Raw genomic sequence first — 16075 nt, 5'->3', positions numbered from 1 at the left:
TCATCACCATCATCATCATCATAATCATCACCAACACCATTATCATCACAATCATCATCATCATCACAATCTTCATCACCATCACCACCTTCACCTTCATCACCATCATCATCATCAAAATCATCATCACCACCATCATAATAATATTCACCATCGCCATCATCAACATTATCATTATCATTATCAATACCACCATCACCATCATCACCATCACCATCACTATCATCACCATCACCATTATCACCATCACCATCATCATCATCACCATCACCATTACCATCACCATCATCATCATCATCACCAATACCATCACCATCATCATCATCACTATCATCATCATCATCATCATCACCATCACCATCACCATCACCATCACAATCATCATCATCATCACCATCATCATCATCATAACCATTAGCATTATCATCATCACCATCACTATCACCATCACTATCACCATCACCATCACCATCACCATCACCATCACCATCATCATCACCATCACCATCATCATTACCATCATCAATATCATTACCATCACAATCATCATCATCAACATCAACATACCATAAGCATCATCACCATCATCATCACCACCACTAGCACCACCACCTCCACCACCACCACCACCATCACCATCATCATCATCATCACAATAATAATCACAATAATAATAATAATAATAATAATAATAATAAAAATAATAATAATAATATCTTTTCTAGAAGACTTTTGCAAATGCTTTAAAATTGCTTTAATACTTTATATTTGAGTTGAATAAATAGTATCAAATGAAATTCATTAAATCAAAAAAATATATATGTTGACGATATATTTTCAAAAATTAAATATTTTCACATTTAAACAAGAAAGGAAACACCAATTTAAAAAAGATCATTTGAGCTAGTTATCAGTAAAGAGTATACAATTTCCCAATTGGAAAAAAAAAGAAACACTAATTTCTTAGGTATACATTGGTATAGTTTTTAAGAAATTATCTTAAACCACAAAAGTTATGTTTTAAACATATGATCTTGTTATATTTTTGGAGTTATATTGATCCCCGATATGAGGGAGAGTTCATACAACTTTAAGCCCCATAAACCATGTAGCCATCATGGGCACGAAAGAGACATTATTTTCAGATGATTCATTAGTGTTATTTATCATATAATAGTGGATCCATTTAGTAGTTATGTTCTATACCCCCGACAAAGATTATGATGGCCCTGACAGCATGAGGCAAAAAATTATCATTACATAACTCTTAAGTAAAGGTTTTCGACAAGAAAATCTCTTACAGTTATGTTGTATAAATTTATATGTACAATGATTAGTTGAATTTTTACGTATAAATATAGTATATATTGTATATTATGATACAGTCTGAGTTTATACTGAATTTTTGCATACAAACATAGGTACTATTGTATTTTTTCAATAAACATAGTTGCTACCTCTATTTTAAAGGATTTTTCTTATTTTGCATTGATATTATTGCTTCATATTGAATTGAGGTTATTTGAAACAATGTATGTTCTTTTATTTTTTTTTCAAGCTTATGTCTTGTTAAGAATTCCCCTCGCATGCTCATACTTTCAATCTATTGATGTTAGTTGTCCTGGATCTTTTATAATGCAGATACATGTTACCATGATTATCATCCAATGTATTGTTTCTTCTAGTTGAGCTTCAAATTTGTTAGTGAGGCTCATTTCATCATGGAGGACCCCGTATTACTTTATCATTTTATTTCATTGGGATGTCTAGTCTTCTATCGACGTCCATCTGAGTTGTTAATGTCTTCATAGACCATTAGTTTATATTATATCTTGAGTCTTCCTATTTGTGTCATGATATTTGAGATTAATTAAGATTTTAGTTTACTTTACAAAATATTTTTATCATGAGTAAGTATTCTCCTAAGAGTTAAATCAAGCAAGGGGCTTGCTTTAGGACAACAATAATTCTTGAGTGCCATTTCCACCTAGGGTGTTGGCTCGAGGTTGACAAAATTTGTATCAGAGAATAGAGTACAAGAGTCCAAGGGATTCTATAAAGTTTTGTTTGTACATTTCTCGTTATTGGTAAACACATGCCACATCTATTATTAGTAGGATGTGACACATAGGAACTATCTCAATTCTTTCATACTTATTTTGTATGATAGCGTTTATGTCTAAAAAGTTTCTTCTAATTCGTTCTTGTGTGTGTCTTCTAGATCATGCCTCAATGAAGAGTTGCCAGAGGTTGTCCTAGTACAAATAATAGTGAACCACATGAACAAGGGTACCTAATGAATTAGACGTACTGACAGAATAAGAGATCACCAATGCTGAAATATGTCAAGCATTTTGGATGTTAAGTCATGTTTTTACTAATCGGGTTGGATAGAGAGAGAATTGACGGGAAGTGAAAGATACTTCAAAGATCCATGAGTTCTTAATTAAAGTGTCACTAAGGATCCATAAAACTTTTGTGACGATATTTAGAAGGTTTTTGAAATCATTCCTTATCTTGATATTGAGAGGGTGGAACTAATTTCATACTAAATGAAAGGTATCGTTAGAATTTTGTTTGATCAATGGAAGAAGAATAAAGTTGAGTATGCACCACGTAAGTGTTGGCATATTTCGAGGAGCTGTTCTTGGGGCGTTTCTTTCCTAACAACTAAGTGAAGCAAAGGTACGAGAGTTTTTGACTCTTAAAGAAGTATTATTTGAGTGTTCTTGAGTATAGTCTGAAATTCATATAACTTTCTCACTATGCTCTGGAGATGATTCCTGACATGAGAAGCATATTGATTTTGTTTGTTGTTGGATTGTCTTGTTTGACTAGGGAAGAAAAGGCATCTTTGTTGATAGGGGATATGGAGAAATAATGATGTTCCATGTACAACAGGTTGAGGAAGAAAAGTTTAAAGATATGGAGGAGTTCTAAAACAATAGAGATAAGGCAGGGAATGAGTCCGAGGCGAAGAAAAAGAATGTCAACAGTTCATCTGTTAGTGCATATGCACCAACGAACCAAGGTGAGTACTATAGTCAAAATCACAAAATCTTAGAGTTTGACCTTCCCATTCTCAAGGTAATATTGCACAAAGGGTTAGTAAGCCTCCTTCATGTTCTATGTGTAGTAAGAGCCACTCAGGGGTTTGTGCAATCATTTTTTACTTCAAATGTTCTTAAAATAAATATTTTATGAGAGAGTATGCTAAGAAAATGCAAGATAATGGTTATGGTGTGAATAGAGCAAAGTCTTTTATCCACAAGACAAAGTTGCATCTAGGAAAGCTTCTTCTGGGGCAGGAGGATGAGGAAACCCTCTTTGTGGTATCACTAATCTCCAAGATCAAGAGTGCAACACCCTAAAAATGCACTACGTGAAGCTACAGGACAACATGTGTGTAATGATGTTATAAAGTCCTAAAGTTGTTAATAATAGTGTTATAAGTTAGCGTGAGGATCTTGGAATAATTTTGAAATGAAACGTCCAAGACTTCCGGAAACTATTCCATGTTGAACTAGTGTGTCATATGTTTTGTTGTGGAATTTTAGGGTTTGGTTTGAGGGTGAAATTTAGAATAGATGGTTCTACATATAGCCTGACATGTAAATAATCTAAACGTCAAAGAATGACACCCCATAGATTAGCCAAACGGTTCTTGAGGAGGACCCAAACATGGGCTAATGAAGCTGCCGAGGTAGCCAAGATATGGTCGTGCCTGCGGGTTGCGCCTGCAAAACTCAAAGCGAAACAATTTTTTCCTATGATGCAGGGCCTAAACGAACCATTCTGTCTCAAAATTATCCAGAACCAAAATTGGCAGTGCCTCTTCAACGTGCTGCCATGTCTTAAATTTGGTCTCGTCGTTTTCAAGTCAAATTAGAACTAATTAAATGGTCCTATATGTTCAGGGGTATTTTGGGTATCTTGGGGACTTCTTATCAAGGGTGGTGGAGTCTTTTCAAACCCCAAAAGTCACCAATTAAGACAAACCCTCAACTCAAAAGAAAACATCTCCATTTCTTACCTCAAAAAACCTGCATGAAGCTTTGAAGCTCCAAGGAAAAAGACTGGTTTTTCAAGTTTATCTTCATTAATTTCACGGACTTCACTTAAAATAAGTTATGGTGTTTTATCCTTGGATTCTCTTCCATTCAAGGAATCAATTTCAATGGTTTTCAAAGATGATAAGAAACATGAAACCTTCTATTTTTAATTTTATCCATGAGTTTTTACATCGAATGATTCGAAACAATGAATTAAATATTTTTTAGATCATAATTTCTATGAACCTATGCAAATCATGAAATCCTAGTTGTGGCTATAGTATGCGTGATTTAATCATGGTCGTATTGTGTTTAATTCTTATGTAGATTGTATTGGGTTATTGATATATGTATGACTTATGATAGAATTGCATATATGCTGACTTAATTTGATGATTTTCATATTGTATCATGTTGAATCATTGTAAGATTTCAGTATTTGTTTGGATTGGTGCGTATGGCTTTTGGTATGACCCTTAGTGCATTGAATTGGTTGGAACTGGCTGACGATTGGAGGTGTTGTTGATGGAATGGCGGTATTTTGACTTAACATCTTCTATATTGTGTAGTACAGGAATTGAATTTTGATTATTGGTATGGTCCACTAATGGTGGCGGTGCTTATGTGATATAATTGTGAGGATTGCAGCCTTTTCGGCATTACATTATGAATTATGATGTTATCATGTTATAGTTTGTATATGTTATCAATATGAACTCTTATGTGGTAATTTGTATGAATTTTTTAGAAAGCATATTTTCTCCTACTTGATTATAGGTGATCATATTAAACTAGGGTGATTTCTCTAGTTGTATTGCTTATGTATCTCTCTAGTTGGAGTTGGTTTTTCCTACATTATACTTCAATATTGTTGTATAGTTTACATAATGATCATCTGTGTCTTGTGTTCTAGACTTTGTTCGTCTACTTATACATGCTCGTATGTGAATATGGGCATCTTGACTTAGTAGGCTTAAGCACCTTTGTCTTGTATGTGTATGGATGAATATTGAATGAAAGTATAGGATCGGTAGACCTAAGATGGTTTCCTTCAAGGTATGACTAATACGTGGAACCTTCAAAATAAAAATAAGGTTAAGATATCCTTAAAGTTGAAAGTCGTACTTGTATTATTCTTGTGCAAATGGTGGACTTAGGGATAGGTTGGACAGAACGACATAAAACCATCTCTATGAAAACTCATTGAGCTATCCTTATTTACCATTGAGTGGAAGCCCTAGAGGATCCATATTTGGTAGGTGTATCATGATTAAGTAATTCCTAAGAGATGGTACCTTTTCATATGCCCTTATATGAATTAACTTACTCTATGAGAACATGGATAGAATCTAGTGGATATGATTGAGGTAGTAGCTCTACTTGAGGATGAGACTAGAGTTCAAAGAAGCCCTTAATATTCCTTAAATAAGTCCCTACATGGGATGTGTCTTATATCTACCCATGGCAAGTACAACACGTTCTATATATCGACCGAGTTGTCTTTGAAGATACTAGTATGTAGATTCCTTATGTATTCTCCAAGACCATTATGTGAAGTCCTTATTTGATGTTGTATCTTTTAATTGACTTAATGAATGACTATGACATACTACAATTTAATTTCAAGAAAAGGATCCCTACCTAGGGTAGCTTCTAAGGTTGCTTCAGTAAGCTCGAATAGGGTCTATGGGTGGTCTCTTAAGGTTTTACTCAGGTGAATCTTTAAGTAACCTTAGTCAGTGACTTGAATGTTGAAAAGGGAATAATCTTATCTTAGTTAGTCTTGAAGATAACTTAGGTGTGTGTGAAGTAGTTGTATGGGCGGCCACTTCATAACTTACTCAAGTGGGTCTTCAAATAACCTTTGGTAGGTGGGTCTTATGATTATATGTTTTGAAGGTTGATGCTATATTGTGGAATGTGACTTATATATGTTTATGTTGTTTTCTTCAAAAAGAGCATGTTTTATACAAATGTCCTTTTAGCTTGGTTTTAATTTCATGTCACCATACTTAATGAAATTAATGTACCATTTTCATATATTTTGTCTTATATCTAAAAGTGCAAGTGGCAATTGAGAGGAGTCATTGAAGTGAAGTTTCGATATTAGCATTCATTCAAGCAAGTTGTGGTATGTCCTCAATTTATTCAAGGACATAAGTATGTTAATATTTTCTTGTTAAAGTCATTGTTATATATTTAGATATTTCTATTTTGTTGATGTATGGGCCGTGACCTAATATTTTTGTGTGTTTAAGATGGCAACTATGAGACTTAGACTTTTCCCATGTTTTTTATGAAAGATATTTTGAACGATGGTTCATTTGTTGTGAAAAGTTTTAATTTCTCACTAATTTTCGTACATGTATGCACTGAATAATGTAAAATGGCTTGTATAAGTCCTCCGAGAGATCGAGTACGCCGTTCCATGATTTGAAAATATCATTTCTTCTAGGTTATACCCTCGGTTTGTGACAAAATGGGTTCTCCAAATGTTGTTACAGGTATGATCAAAGTCTTTAACTTTGATGGTTATGCTTTTTTACATCCATGAGATAGTTTATCCTTTGTAACTTCTTATGCTAAGATGATTTTTGATGTTCATCCTGAGCAACTTAGTGAGACCTTAAGTGTTTCTACACATATTTTTTTCTATTCTATCCAAGAGAGTCTATCATGATTGTACCATTTTTTAATCACAATAGCATCATGGTTGAGTTAGTTGAGTTAGACATGGTAGATTTTGATGTCATTCTAGGTATGGACTTATTCATGCATGTTATGTCTTAGTTAATTGTAGAATTCGACTTATTTCCTAATGAGCCTATGAAAGAGTGGAAGAGTTGTTCAATGGTGCCTAAGCGTCATTTTATTTTGTACCTTAAGGAAAAAAAATTAGTTTCTAAGGAGTGAATCTATCACTTAATCTGACCTAATGACTCTACTTTGATATACCTCTTATTTGGTCAATTCAAGTAGTAAAATAATTTCCATAAGTCTTTCTATATGATCTTTCTAGAGTCCCTGTTGAGACAGAAATAGACTTTGATATAGATCTTCTTATTGGTACTCCTCTCATATCTATTTCTCCATATATGATTGAACCAACATAGTAGAAAAACCTCCTATAGAATGATTTTATATGACGCAGTGTCTTACCTTGGAGTGCTCCAATCCTATTTGTTTGAAAAATGGATGGTTCTCTTAAAATATTACTAGAATATCGTTAGTTAAACAATGTTACTATAAATATTAACTATCTTTTTTGCAGAATTAATGATCTATTCGATCAACTTCAGTATTCCACTTGTTTTTCTAATATAAAGCTCAAAATCAGGCTACCAAGTCAAAGGTTAGGGAATGTGATATTCCAAAGACAACATTCAGGTATCCCTACGGTCATTATGAATTCCTCTAGATGTCCTTTGGTTTGACCAATGTTCTTGCAACATTCATGAACCTTATGAATATAGTATTCAATCCTTATTTAAATATGTGAGTTATTGTATTCATTGATGATATACTTTTCTATTTGAGGAATAAAGAAGATCATGCTAGTCATCTTATAGTAGTTCCCCAAACTCTAAAGGATACATAGTTGTATGCTAAGTTATCTAAGTGTGACTTTTGGCTTGAGTTTTTGTCCTTCTTTGTCCACATTGTTTTATGTGATGTAATTATAGTTGATACTCAGAAAATCAATGTAGTGTAGAATTGTCCTAGACCCCCTTCTCTAACATATATTAAGAGTTTCTTGGGATGACTATTATAAAAGGTTTGTTGAGGGGTTCTTATTTATTTCCCTCCCTTTGAAAAATTTGAATTCGAAAACAATTAAGTTTCAATGGTGTGAATCTTGTGAAAATGATTTTAGAAATTGAAAATAGGTTGACTACTGGCCATTATTGACCTTACTAGAGGGTACACAAGGCTTTGTTGTATATCATTGTGCTTCTTGAGTTAGTTTCGGTTGTGTATTAATGCAAAATGGTAAAATTGTAGCTTATACCTCCATACATTTGAAAGTTCACAAGAAGAATTATCTCACCCATAATCTAGAGGTGATTAGAGTTAGTAAAAGATTTTGACATGAGCACCCTCTATAACCCAAGTAAGGCTAATGTTGTTATTGATACCTTAAGTACATTTTTATGGGTAGTGTCACATTTGGGAAGAACCCCCTAGACGTAACCGGTGTCGGCGTCCTTGAAGAGGACTCAGACTAGCCTCTTAGCTTACATCATTACATTTATAGGTAAAACTACAGAAAATTTAATACTTTTCTTCTATCTATCATGAGGTTTACATACACATTTTGCATCTACATAATATACTCATATCGAGTATACTTAGGCCCTTCTTATAAGAAGATGGCATAGTCTTCTACTTTTATTGCACACATGCTTATATAAGATATAACATAGTCTTAAAATGGACATCTCTTCTCATAACCATCTAAATAAGAGTATAACAATTAGGAATAGCGCATACATCAATACAACAAAATCCACATATAGGGTATAGAATCTTAGTATTTAAATGAAATAAAATGAGCATATTATCTTTAAGACTAGTAAATATCCAATGCTAGAAAGCGGCATTGTCCTCAAAGTGGTAAGCCCCTACCCAACTTGGAGAATGAGAATCCAAGTCTTTCGTGCAAAAGTTGTAGAAGCCCTTCAACAATCGGAACCTTAAATGTTGGGGAAAATAGGAGAAATGGGGTTAGAACATCACTTGTACTAAGTATTGGATCATATGTACACACAACATAGAAATCATGCTAAAAAGGGGCATTTCATTAAAGCATGCTATTTTACTTTGAAAAGCCTTATTTCCATTCAACAACCAGTATAAGTCAATAATACACATTCATTAAGTCAAGACCATTTATATCACAATACAAACAACGCTAGTCTAGTCAAGTCAACATGCATATCAAGATTATTGAGAACATAATCAAGAAAACTCTATCATCAAGTCATAATATAAAAAAGCATGTATAAGAGTTCATAACTTCATTAATAAAGCATGACCATTACTTATGAACCCTCATTAAGTCCACTAGTGTGATGACTAATCAAAGCCCATAACCTTACTCAGCTATATAAATCTAACAAGAACCATAAACAATGTCCAACTTCACATACTATGTAATTGAGAGAAAACATCATCATACTTTAACAATAGAGATCAACCACATGTCCATAAGTGAAACCAACTTCACATAATGTCATCAACATGTTAGATCATCATATGCATATCATTTACATTCATATGCATATGCATATATAAGAATATCCTTCTAATACTTCCCTCAAGGCTTACTAGTGCAATGTATAGCTAGAGTCTGATACCCTACCTAGACTAAGCTAAACCTCTTAGGTCATTCTAGTTAGAGTTCACTTCATTACTTCATTTTACCTTCTGGGAATATCTCCTTAACCCACATAGACCACATGAGCTAATGTGGAATCAAGTTTTATGGAAACCTACACCGAAAGAAGGCAGGCTACCTTCCAAGGTAGAACCAAAACATGAACATAGCATCTATGTGATCCACTAGCTAGTATTCCTATGGGAGCAACATAGTTCAAGAACTATGAGATGTATTTGGGACCCTATTTATGCTACATGAATTATAGTCACAAATATCATGATTACATTAGTGATTCTATCTTCCTCTATGTGGGAAGGGAAACTCCTCCCTCTAGTTCACTCGGTGCTAACTAGAGTCCCTTTTGGAAATTTCTTTAAGTGTTTATTAATGATCATCACTTAGGTTTGGTCATAGGGTTTATACATTATATAATTATCCTCATCATATCTCAATAACAATTACATGAGTATTTTACTTTCATTCAAATTCATGAATGTGAGGTTAGTACATTTTTAATCACATCATAATAAGACACATTGGTAAGTTATCACCATCTTTATAACATTTACATCTTATCCAACATCTCAAAAACCCTAATTCAAGACATTCCAAAAATCAAAATCATACAAACCCTTTCAATCTGAACATAAGGTATACATTCAAAATAACATCATCACTAAATCACAAGTAATCATAATTGAATTAAGAATTAAGATCACAAGACTTACCCCAATCCCCTTTACCAACCATCATCAAGGTATTATAATGAACCATCCAATTCAACCCAACAATGGGTGTTATATCATCACACAATAATAATCAATATAATAATAAATTCAATTAAATCACTACATAACAATTCATCACTAGTTCATAGCCTAGGGTTAGGTACATAGGCCAAATTCATGATTCCTTCACAACCTAGGACAACTAATTAATAACTAGCATAAAAGAATTAGAATACATCACAATCTACATATACATTGGATTAATAACAACATAGAATAGTAATTTACACAAAAACCAATCCAATTGTATCAATACTAGAGAATTCAATTAAAGATCACAACCTAGGTTATATGAGAAAAGGTTATCTCCCACAAACTAGGTCAATTCATCAACAAGTAGTATAATGGAATCACAATACAGGTTAATATACTCAAAATAACCAAAATGAATCACAAACAAACCAATTCACAAGATAAATTTCTTATTGGTAGGGAATCCACACGGAACTCAACTTTTTGATATCAATTTGGAGGAACCCTTTGGTAAAAAAATTTTGAAGGTGAAAGGAATCCCATACTATACTAATTAATGGAGAATGATGGTAAGAATCCACCTCCTTGAATACCTAGAACCCTCCTTTTCTGTCTTCTATGGAGTTTTTTTTGGGAGTGAGAAAGAACATAGAAGAAAGAGCAATTGGATTTTGGGAATTATGAGGTTAGGTGTTGTTTAATTAGGCTAAGTCTTTATATAGATATCCCTAATTGACTTAATTGAACCTCCCTTAACCCTTTATTTACTAACTTATCACTTTACTAATTAATTAAATTAAGTAAAGAAAATTACAAACACACTGACTTGACCTACGAGACCCCGATTGAAGGGTTGTAGGTCAGTAGACGGGTAATGTGGCCTCCGTGTTGAACATCCATGTCTCGAAACTTAGACATACCAAAAACCAATTCCCAAAAAAATTTCTATGTACTCATCGATGGACGAATCGATTCCCTGTGGATTTACCTGCGCCTTATCGCCTGCAGTCTGTCGATGAACAATGCCTCATCGCAGCTTTTTGCCGAATTGCAAGGGTCCTCATCAAGATCCCTTGGTTGGTTCTCTTACCCGGATGTTTTCACTATAAATCAACTGTCATAAATGTTATACACCTTACAACAAAATTTCATCATTTTTTGACTCTTAAAACTTAGCCAAATAGGCTAAGACACACTAGCACCTCTTGAACTAGTTTTCGCACATCATGGACGTTCCTTGATGCTTTGATTCTAAAACATTCTACATGACTTATATACATTAAAATTGAATCAAAACCAGTGGTAAAACTCTTATACACTCATGTTAGATTTTATATTGGGCTTTAGACTTTATGAGTATTAAAGTTATTAATGCCCATGTTGAGGAATAAAAGAGAGAGTTAGTGAAAGTTGTACACAGACATACACGAAAAGGATTTCTACTAATGGATTACACAAAATGAGGAGTATTGGTGATGAATGGGGCTAATCATCATGAGTGTCATAATTTAAAGAAAATAAATACCAAGATCCTATTTTTCTTCATGGAAGGAAAATGTTAATAACCAAAAAGTAATGGCTTTTGAACAAGAGGGAAATAGTGTATTAAGGTATCAAGGTAGATTGTATGTACTAAGGATCGATGAAATAAAAGAGAGGATCATAGAAAAAGATAATATCTCTATATATTCTATCTATTCTGGTTCCAAAAAGATGTATTGTGACTCGAGAAGTATATTGGTGGAATAATATGAATAATGTTATTGTTGAGTTCGTTGCTAAATGTTTGAATTGTCAACAAAAAAAAGTAGTGCAACAAAGCCCTTGTGGTATGGCTCAAGATATAGAGCTTTTGAAATGGAAGTATGAGATGATCAATATTCATTTCATCATTATGAAGCCACGATCTTACAGGTAACATGATTTATTTGGTTTATTGTGGATAGAACGAAAAAGTTAGTCCACTTTTTGATGGTAAAGACAATCCATTCAGAAGAGTATTATGCTTAATCTTACATTCAAGAGGTAGTAAGACTTGATGAAATCCCTTTATCGATTATATCATATTGAGGTGCACAATTTACTACTAAGTTCTAAAATCTTTTCATAAAGGCTTGGAGATAAAGGTGAACTTAAGTACTACTTTTCATCCTGCAGAACACACTATTCACACTTTAAAAGATATGTTGAGGGCCTATGTGATTAATTTCAATAGAAATTGGTATATCACATACCTCTCATTGTGTTTTCTAGTAAAAATAGTTACTACTCTGCCATCTAGATGGCTTCCTATAAAGCTCATTATGCGAGAAGATCCATACCTCCTAGTACATAGATAAAGATTGGTGAAGTTGGGTTGATAGGACCAGACTTAGTTTATAAAGTTATGGGGAAGATAAAAGTTATCTAAGAAAGTTTGAAAACAATGCAGAGTCGTTAGATATCTTAAATTGATGTTCGGGGAAGAAACATAGAGTTTGAACTAGATAATGGGTTATACTTGAAAGTTTCCCCTATGAAGGTCTTATGAGATTTGTAAAGAAGGCGAAACTTAGTTCCTGGTATATTGGTCCTTATAGAATATCCAAAAGTATTGGTAATGTAGATTATGAGTTAGATCTACGACGATAGTTAGCATCGGTTCATCGAGTATTCCACATTTTAATGTTGAATAAGTGTATGGGCTATCATTCACTAATTATACCAAATGGAGATATTAGTATCAAGGATAGCTTTTCTAATGAGGAAATTCATGTTTAGATGCTAGATCGTCAAGTACAAAAGTTAAGAACCAAGGAAGTAGCATCATTCAATTTTCTTGAAGAAATAAACTTGTTGAGGAATTTACTTAGGAAGATGAGGAGTGTATGATTTGCCTATTGAGTGCTTGAGCTAAATGTTATATGTTATGTCTTTATCCCACTAAGAGTAAACTCATTGGATGATGAATGTTCCCAAGGCGTACATATTGTAACAACTCTCTATTTGAAAGAAATAGCATTAGAAAGAAACTATTTCTAGAAAGTTTGAAAATATAAAATTTTACCAAGTTATGTTAAGTATGAATTTCGATGAACTTCCACTACACCATTTTCGGCCTAAAGCAACACCACGTAAGTGTAGCCTAAACTAGCAAAAAGTGTGGCCTTTGATAAAAGGCTACACTTTTGGACATTCAGCAACACTTTTTAGGGGCTGCCCAAAAGAAGCGTAACCTTTGACATTAGGCAACACTTTTTAAATGTTGCCATCTTTGGCTACACTTATAAAGCGTAGCCAAATAGGTATAAGGGTACGCTTTGAAGACGTGCATTAGAAACACCTATTTTTTCTTAGACTACACTTAAAAGCGTTGCCTTTTCAGATTTATTGGTCACACTTAAAAAGTGTTGCCTTTTATTGGTCATCTATTGCAACACTTCAAAGTGTAACTTTTTATCTACCTAGAGCAACACTTACAGAGTATAACTTCAACATTTATAAGCCTACATGTAGCACAAATATATATAATATATTTACATACATACAAGTGACTTAAAACACAAAATGAACTTATTAATCATTAAATTGAAGCTATATATTTCAAATAAACTTCGAAAAATATTTCATGTACAACCAAAAGATAGTATGTGTTGTGTACATACCATACTTATACATCAATATTCTAAATGTGTACACAGTAAATCAAAAATGTATTTAAACTTTTACAATAGTTCAAAAACTCTTCATCATCCACTTCAAATTTGATCACCTCCATTTCCCTACACAAATAAGATATCGGCAGTTATATAGAAGAGGTAAGAAGTTCAGATTGCAACAACATAGAGAGGCAAGAAATCCAGCAGTTACAGAAAATTAACACGAACACTAAAGAAAAAAGAAATTAATGAGAAGACACAAACAATTAGATATTCTATACAATAAGAAAGAAAATAGACTTTACTGACAGAAATATTTATACATAGAAGCAGCAGTTACAGAAAACATTAACAACAAATCTACAGATTGCAGATTCCATACCATGCCAATGTTCTATACAAATGGCAAAAAAAACAGTGAAACAAAAGAAGCATGACCTTAGATCAATTTAAACCAAATACAGCAGCAACAAAAATTAAAGAAAATTAGATTAGTTTCCTTGTGTAGTTAATATGTTCCACACGATCAAATAAGGAAACTAAATCTGACATAGCAAAACTACACTTCAACCATACCAAACAAGCAAGATGAATAGTGGTCAAGAGAAACAAAACCTTAGCTCAATTCAAACCAAAGCCACTAACAATAAATTACCAATCATAAAAAAGCAAAAACAATATATAAGTCAGTAAGCAAGATCAAAGATCTGTTATACATACCCTGTGTAGATACGTTTATGAGTTCTTAGGAAAATTAAAATTGATAACAACGTTAACTGTTTGAATATCAATTCCTCTAGTAAACAAATCTGTTCCATCAAGAAAGAACACAAACTTAAGAAATTTAACAATTAATCAATATGAAATTTCAGCTGAAATGTAAAGCGTGACAGATCATTGTAGCCATGACGGTCCGTCATGACCACGACTGCCCGTCCTGACCATGACTGATGACTATGACGACCCGTCATGACCACGATGGATGACTACGATGACCTGTCATGACCACGACAGATAACTACGACGGCCCGTCATGACCACGAAGGCTCGTCATGACCACGACGACCTCTCATGACTACGATGGCCCATCGCATGGTCCACAGCCGCCTATCGCGAGGTCCACGGCGGCCCGTCCCGAGGTCCACGACGGCTCGTCATGACCACGACGTCCCGTTGCGAGGTCCGTCGACCCAGTTCATTCAGTTTTCTCAGTTCATTCACTTCTCTACTTTTCATCAGTTCTACATCACGATACAAGGTATTAAGGCTCAGGGCACCCAGAAATCAACTAGTAAAGCTAAATTACGAGCTAGACTCCCAAAAATTGTAAAAAAACACAAGAACATCAAAAACCTAAAGCTAGAATTTAGACATTCAAATATAGAATTCTTACCAGGTAAACCCTAAATCTGTCTAAAATCAAGTCCTGCAACGAGAAATCTGAGAGAAAAGTGTGACGGAGAGACTTAACTTCAGTTCATCTTGCTAACAACCCCAATCAATTCCTTCTAAACAAAAAATATAAAAATTTATTCAATATGATGAAGCTTGATGAAATCTTCAGCTCTTAACTTGACGAAATCTTCAGCTCGGAGAAGAGAATGTTCAGCCAGCTCTATGAGTTTTGCAACTCGATCTTTAACTCGATCTTCAGTTTGATCTTTAGCTCGGATAAAATAAATTGTGAGTTCTTCAGCTCGAGGAAGGAAAGGGAAAGCGTGACTTGAAGGAAATATCTCCATCTTCAGCACAATATCAGAGAAAGGAAAGGGAAAGCGTGAGTTCTTCAGAAAAGGAAAGGGAAAGGGAGAAGGAAATAGAAATTCTTTTTTTTTTAATTATTAATTAATGTTTATTTTTTTGTCCAATAAAAATGGGAGGGATTTTTAAAAATATTGGAGGAAATATAATATTTTAGTGAAAAATTTTAAGGCAACACTTATAACGTATTGTTTTTTCAATTATAAAAATAGGACATTTTAGAAGTGTGGTCATATAAGTAAATAGGTGTTGCCAATTATATCATATTTTAACAACACTTATAAAGTGTATCTTATATTGTTACATAGTACACTTTTGAAGTGTTGCCAAAATTATTGTAGCTAAAAGTTAAAATTTTTGGCTACGCTTTAAAAGCGTTCCCAAAACTACTTTAGGCAACACTATACAAGTGTAGTCCAGAATAAGTGTGGTCGTAGGCCTAAAATGGTGTAGTGTTCAAACAACCATAACTTCTAACACATG

The 16075-nt window shown here is 33.6% G+C and overlaps 1 protein-coding gene across 1 annotated transcript in view; it reads right to left on the bottom strand.

Annotated features, from left to right (window-relative positions):
* Window positions 1-15573, bottom strand: part of LOC138337367 (uncharacterized) — an 18124-nt gene extending 2551 nt beyond the window's left edge. The window contains exons 1-2 of the mRNA XM_069287277.1: window positions 15404-15573; window positions 1-219 (exon numbers count right to left, since the gene is read on the bottom strand). The exon at window positions 1-219 is cut by the window's left edge and continues 110 nt beyond it. Of these exons, the coding sequence (XP_069143378.1) occupies window positions 1-219; window positions 15404-15573 (389 nt within the window). The remainder of the gene's footprint in view (window positions 220-15403) is intronic.
* Between the last annotated feature and the right edge of the window lie 502 nt (window positions 15574-16075).

This window comes from Solanum lycopersicum, chromosome 7, assembly GCF_036512215.1.
Source record: "Solanum lycopersicum chromosome 7, SLM_r2.1".
In the NCBI taxonomy this organism is placed as follows: domain Eukaryota; kingdom Viridiplantae; phylum Streptophyta; class Magnoliopsida; order Solanales; family Solanaceae; genus Solanum; species Solanum lycopersicum.
Note: the sequence above shows the minus strand (reverse complement) of the source record. Positions and strands in the feature narration are given on the sequence as shown.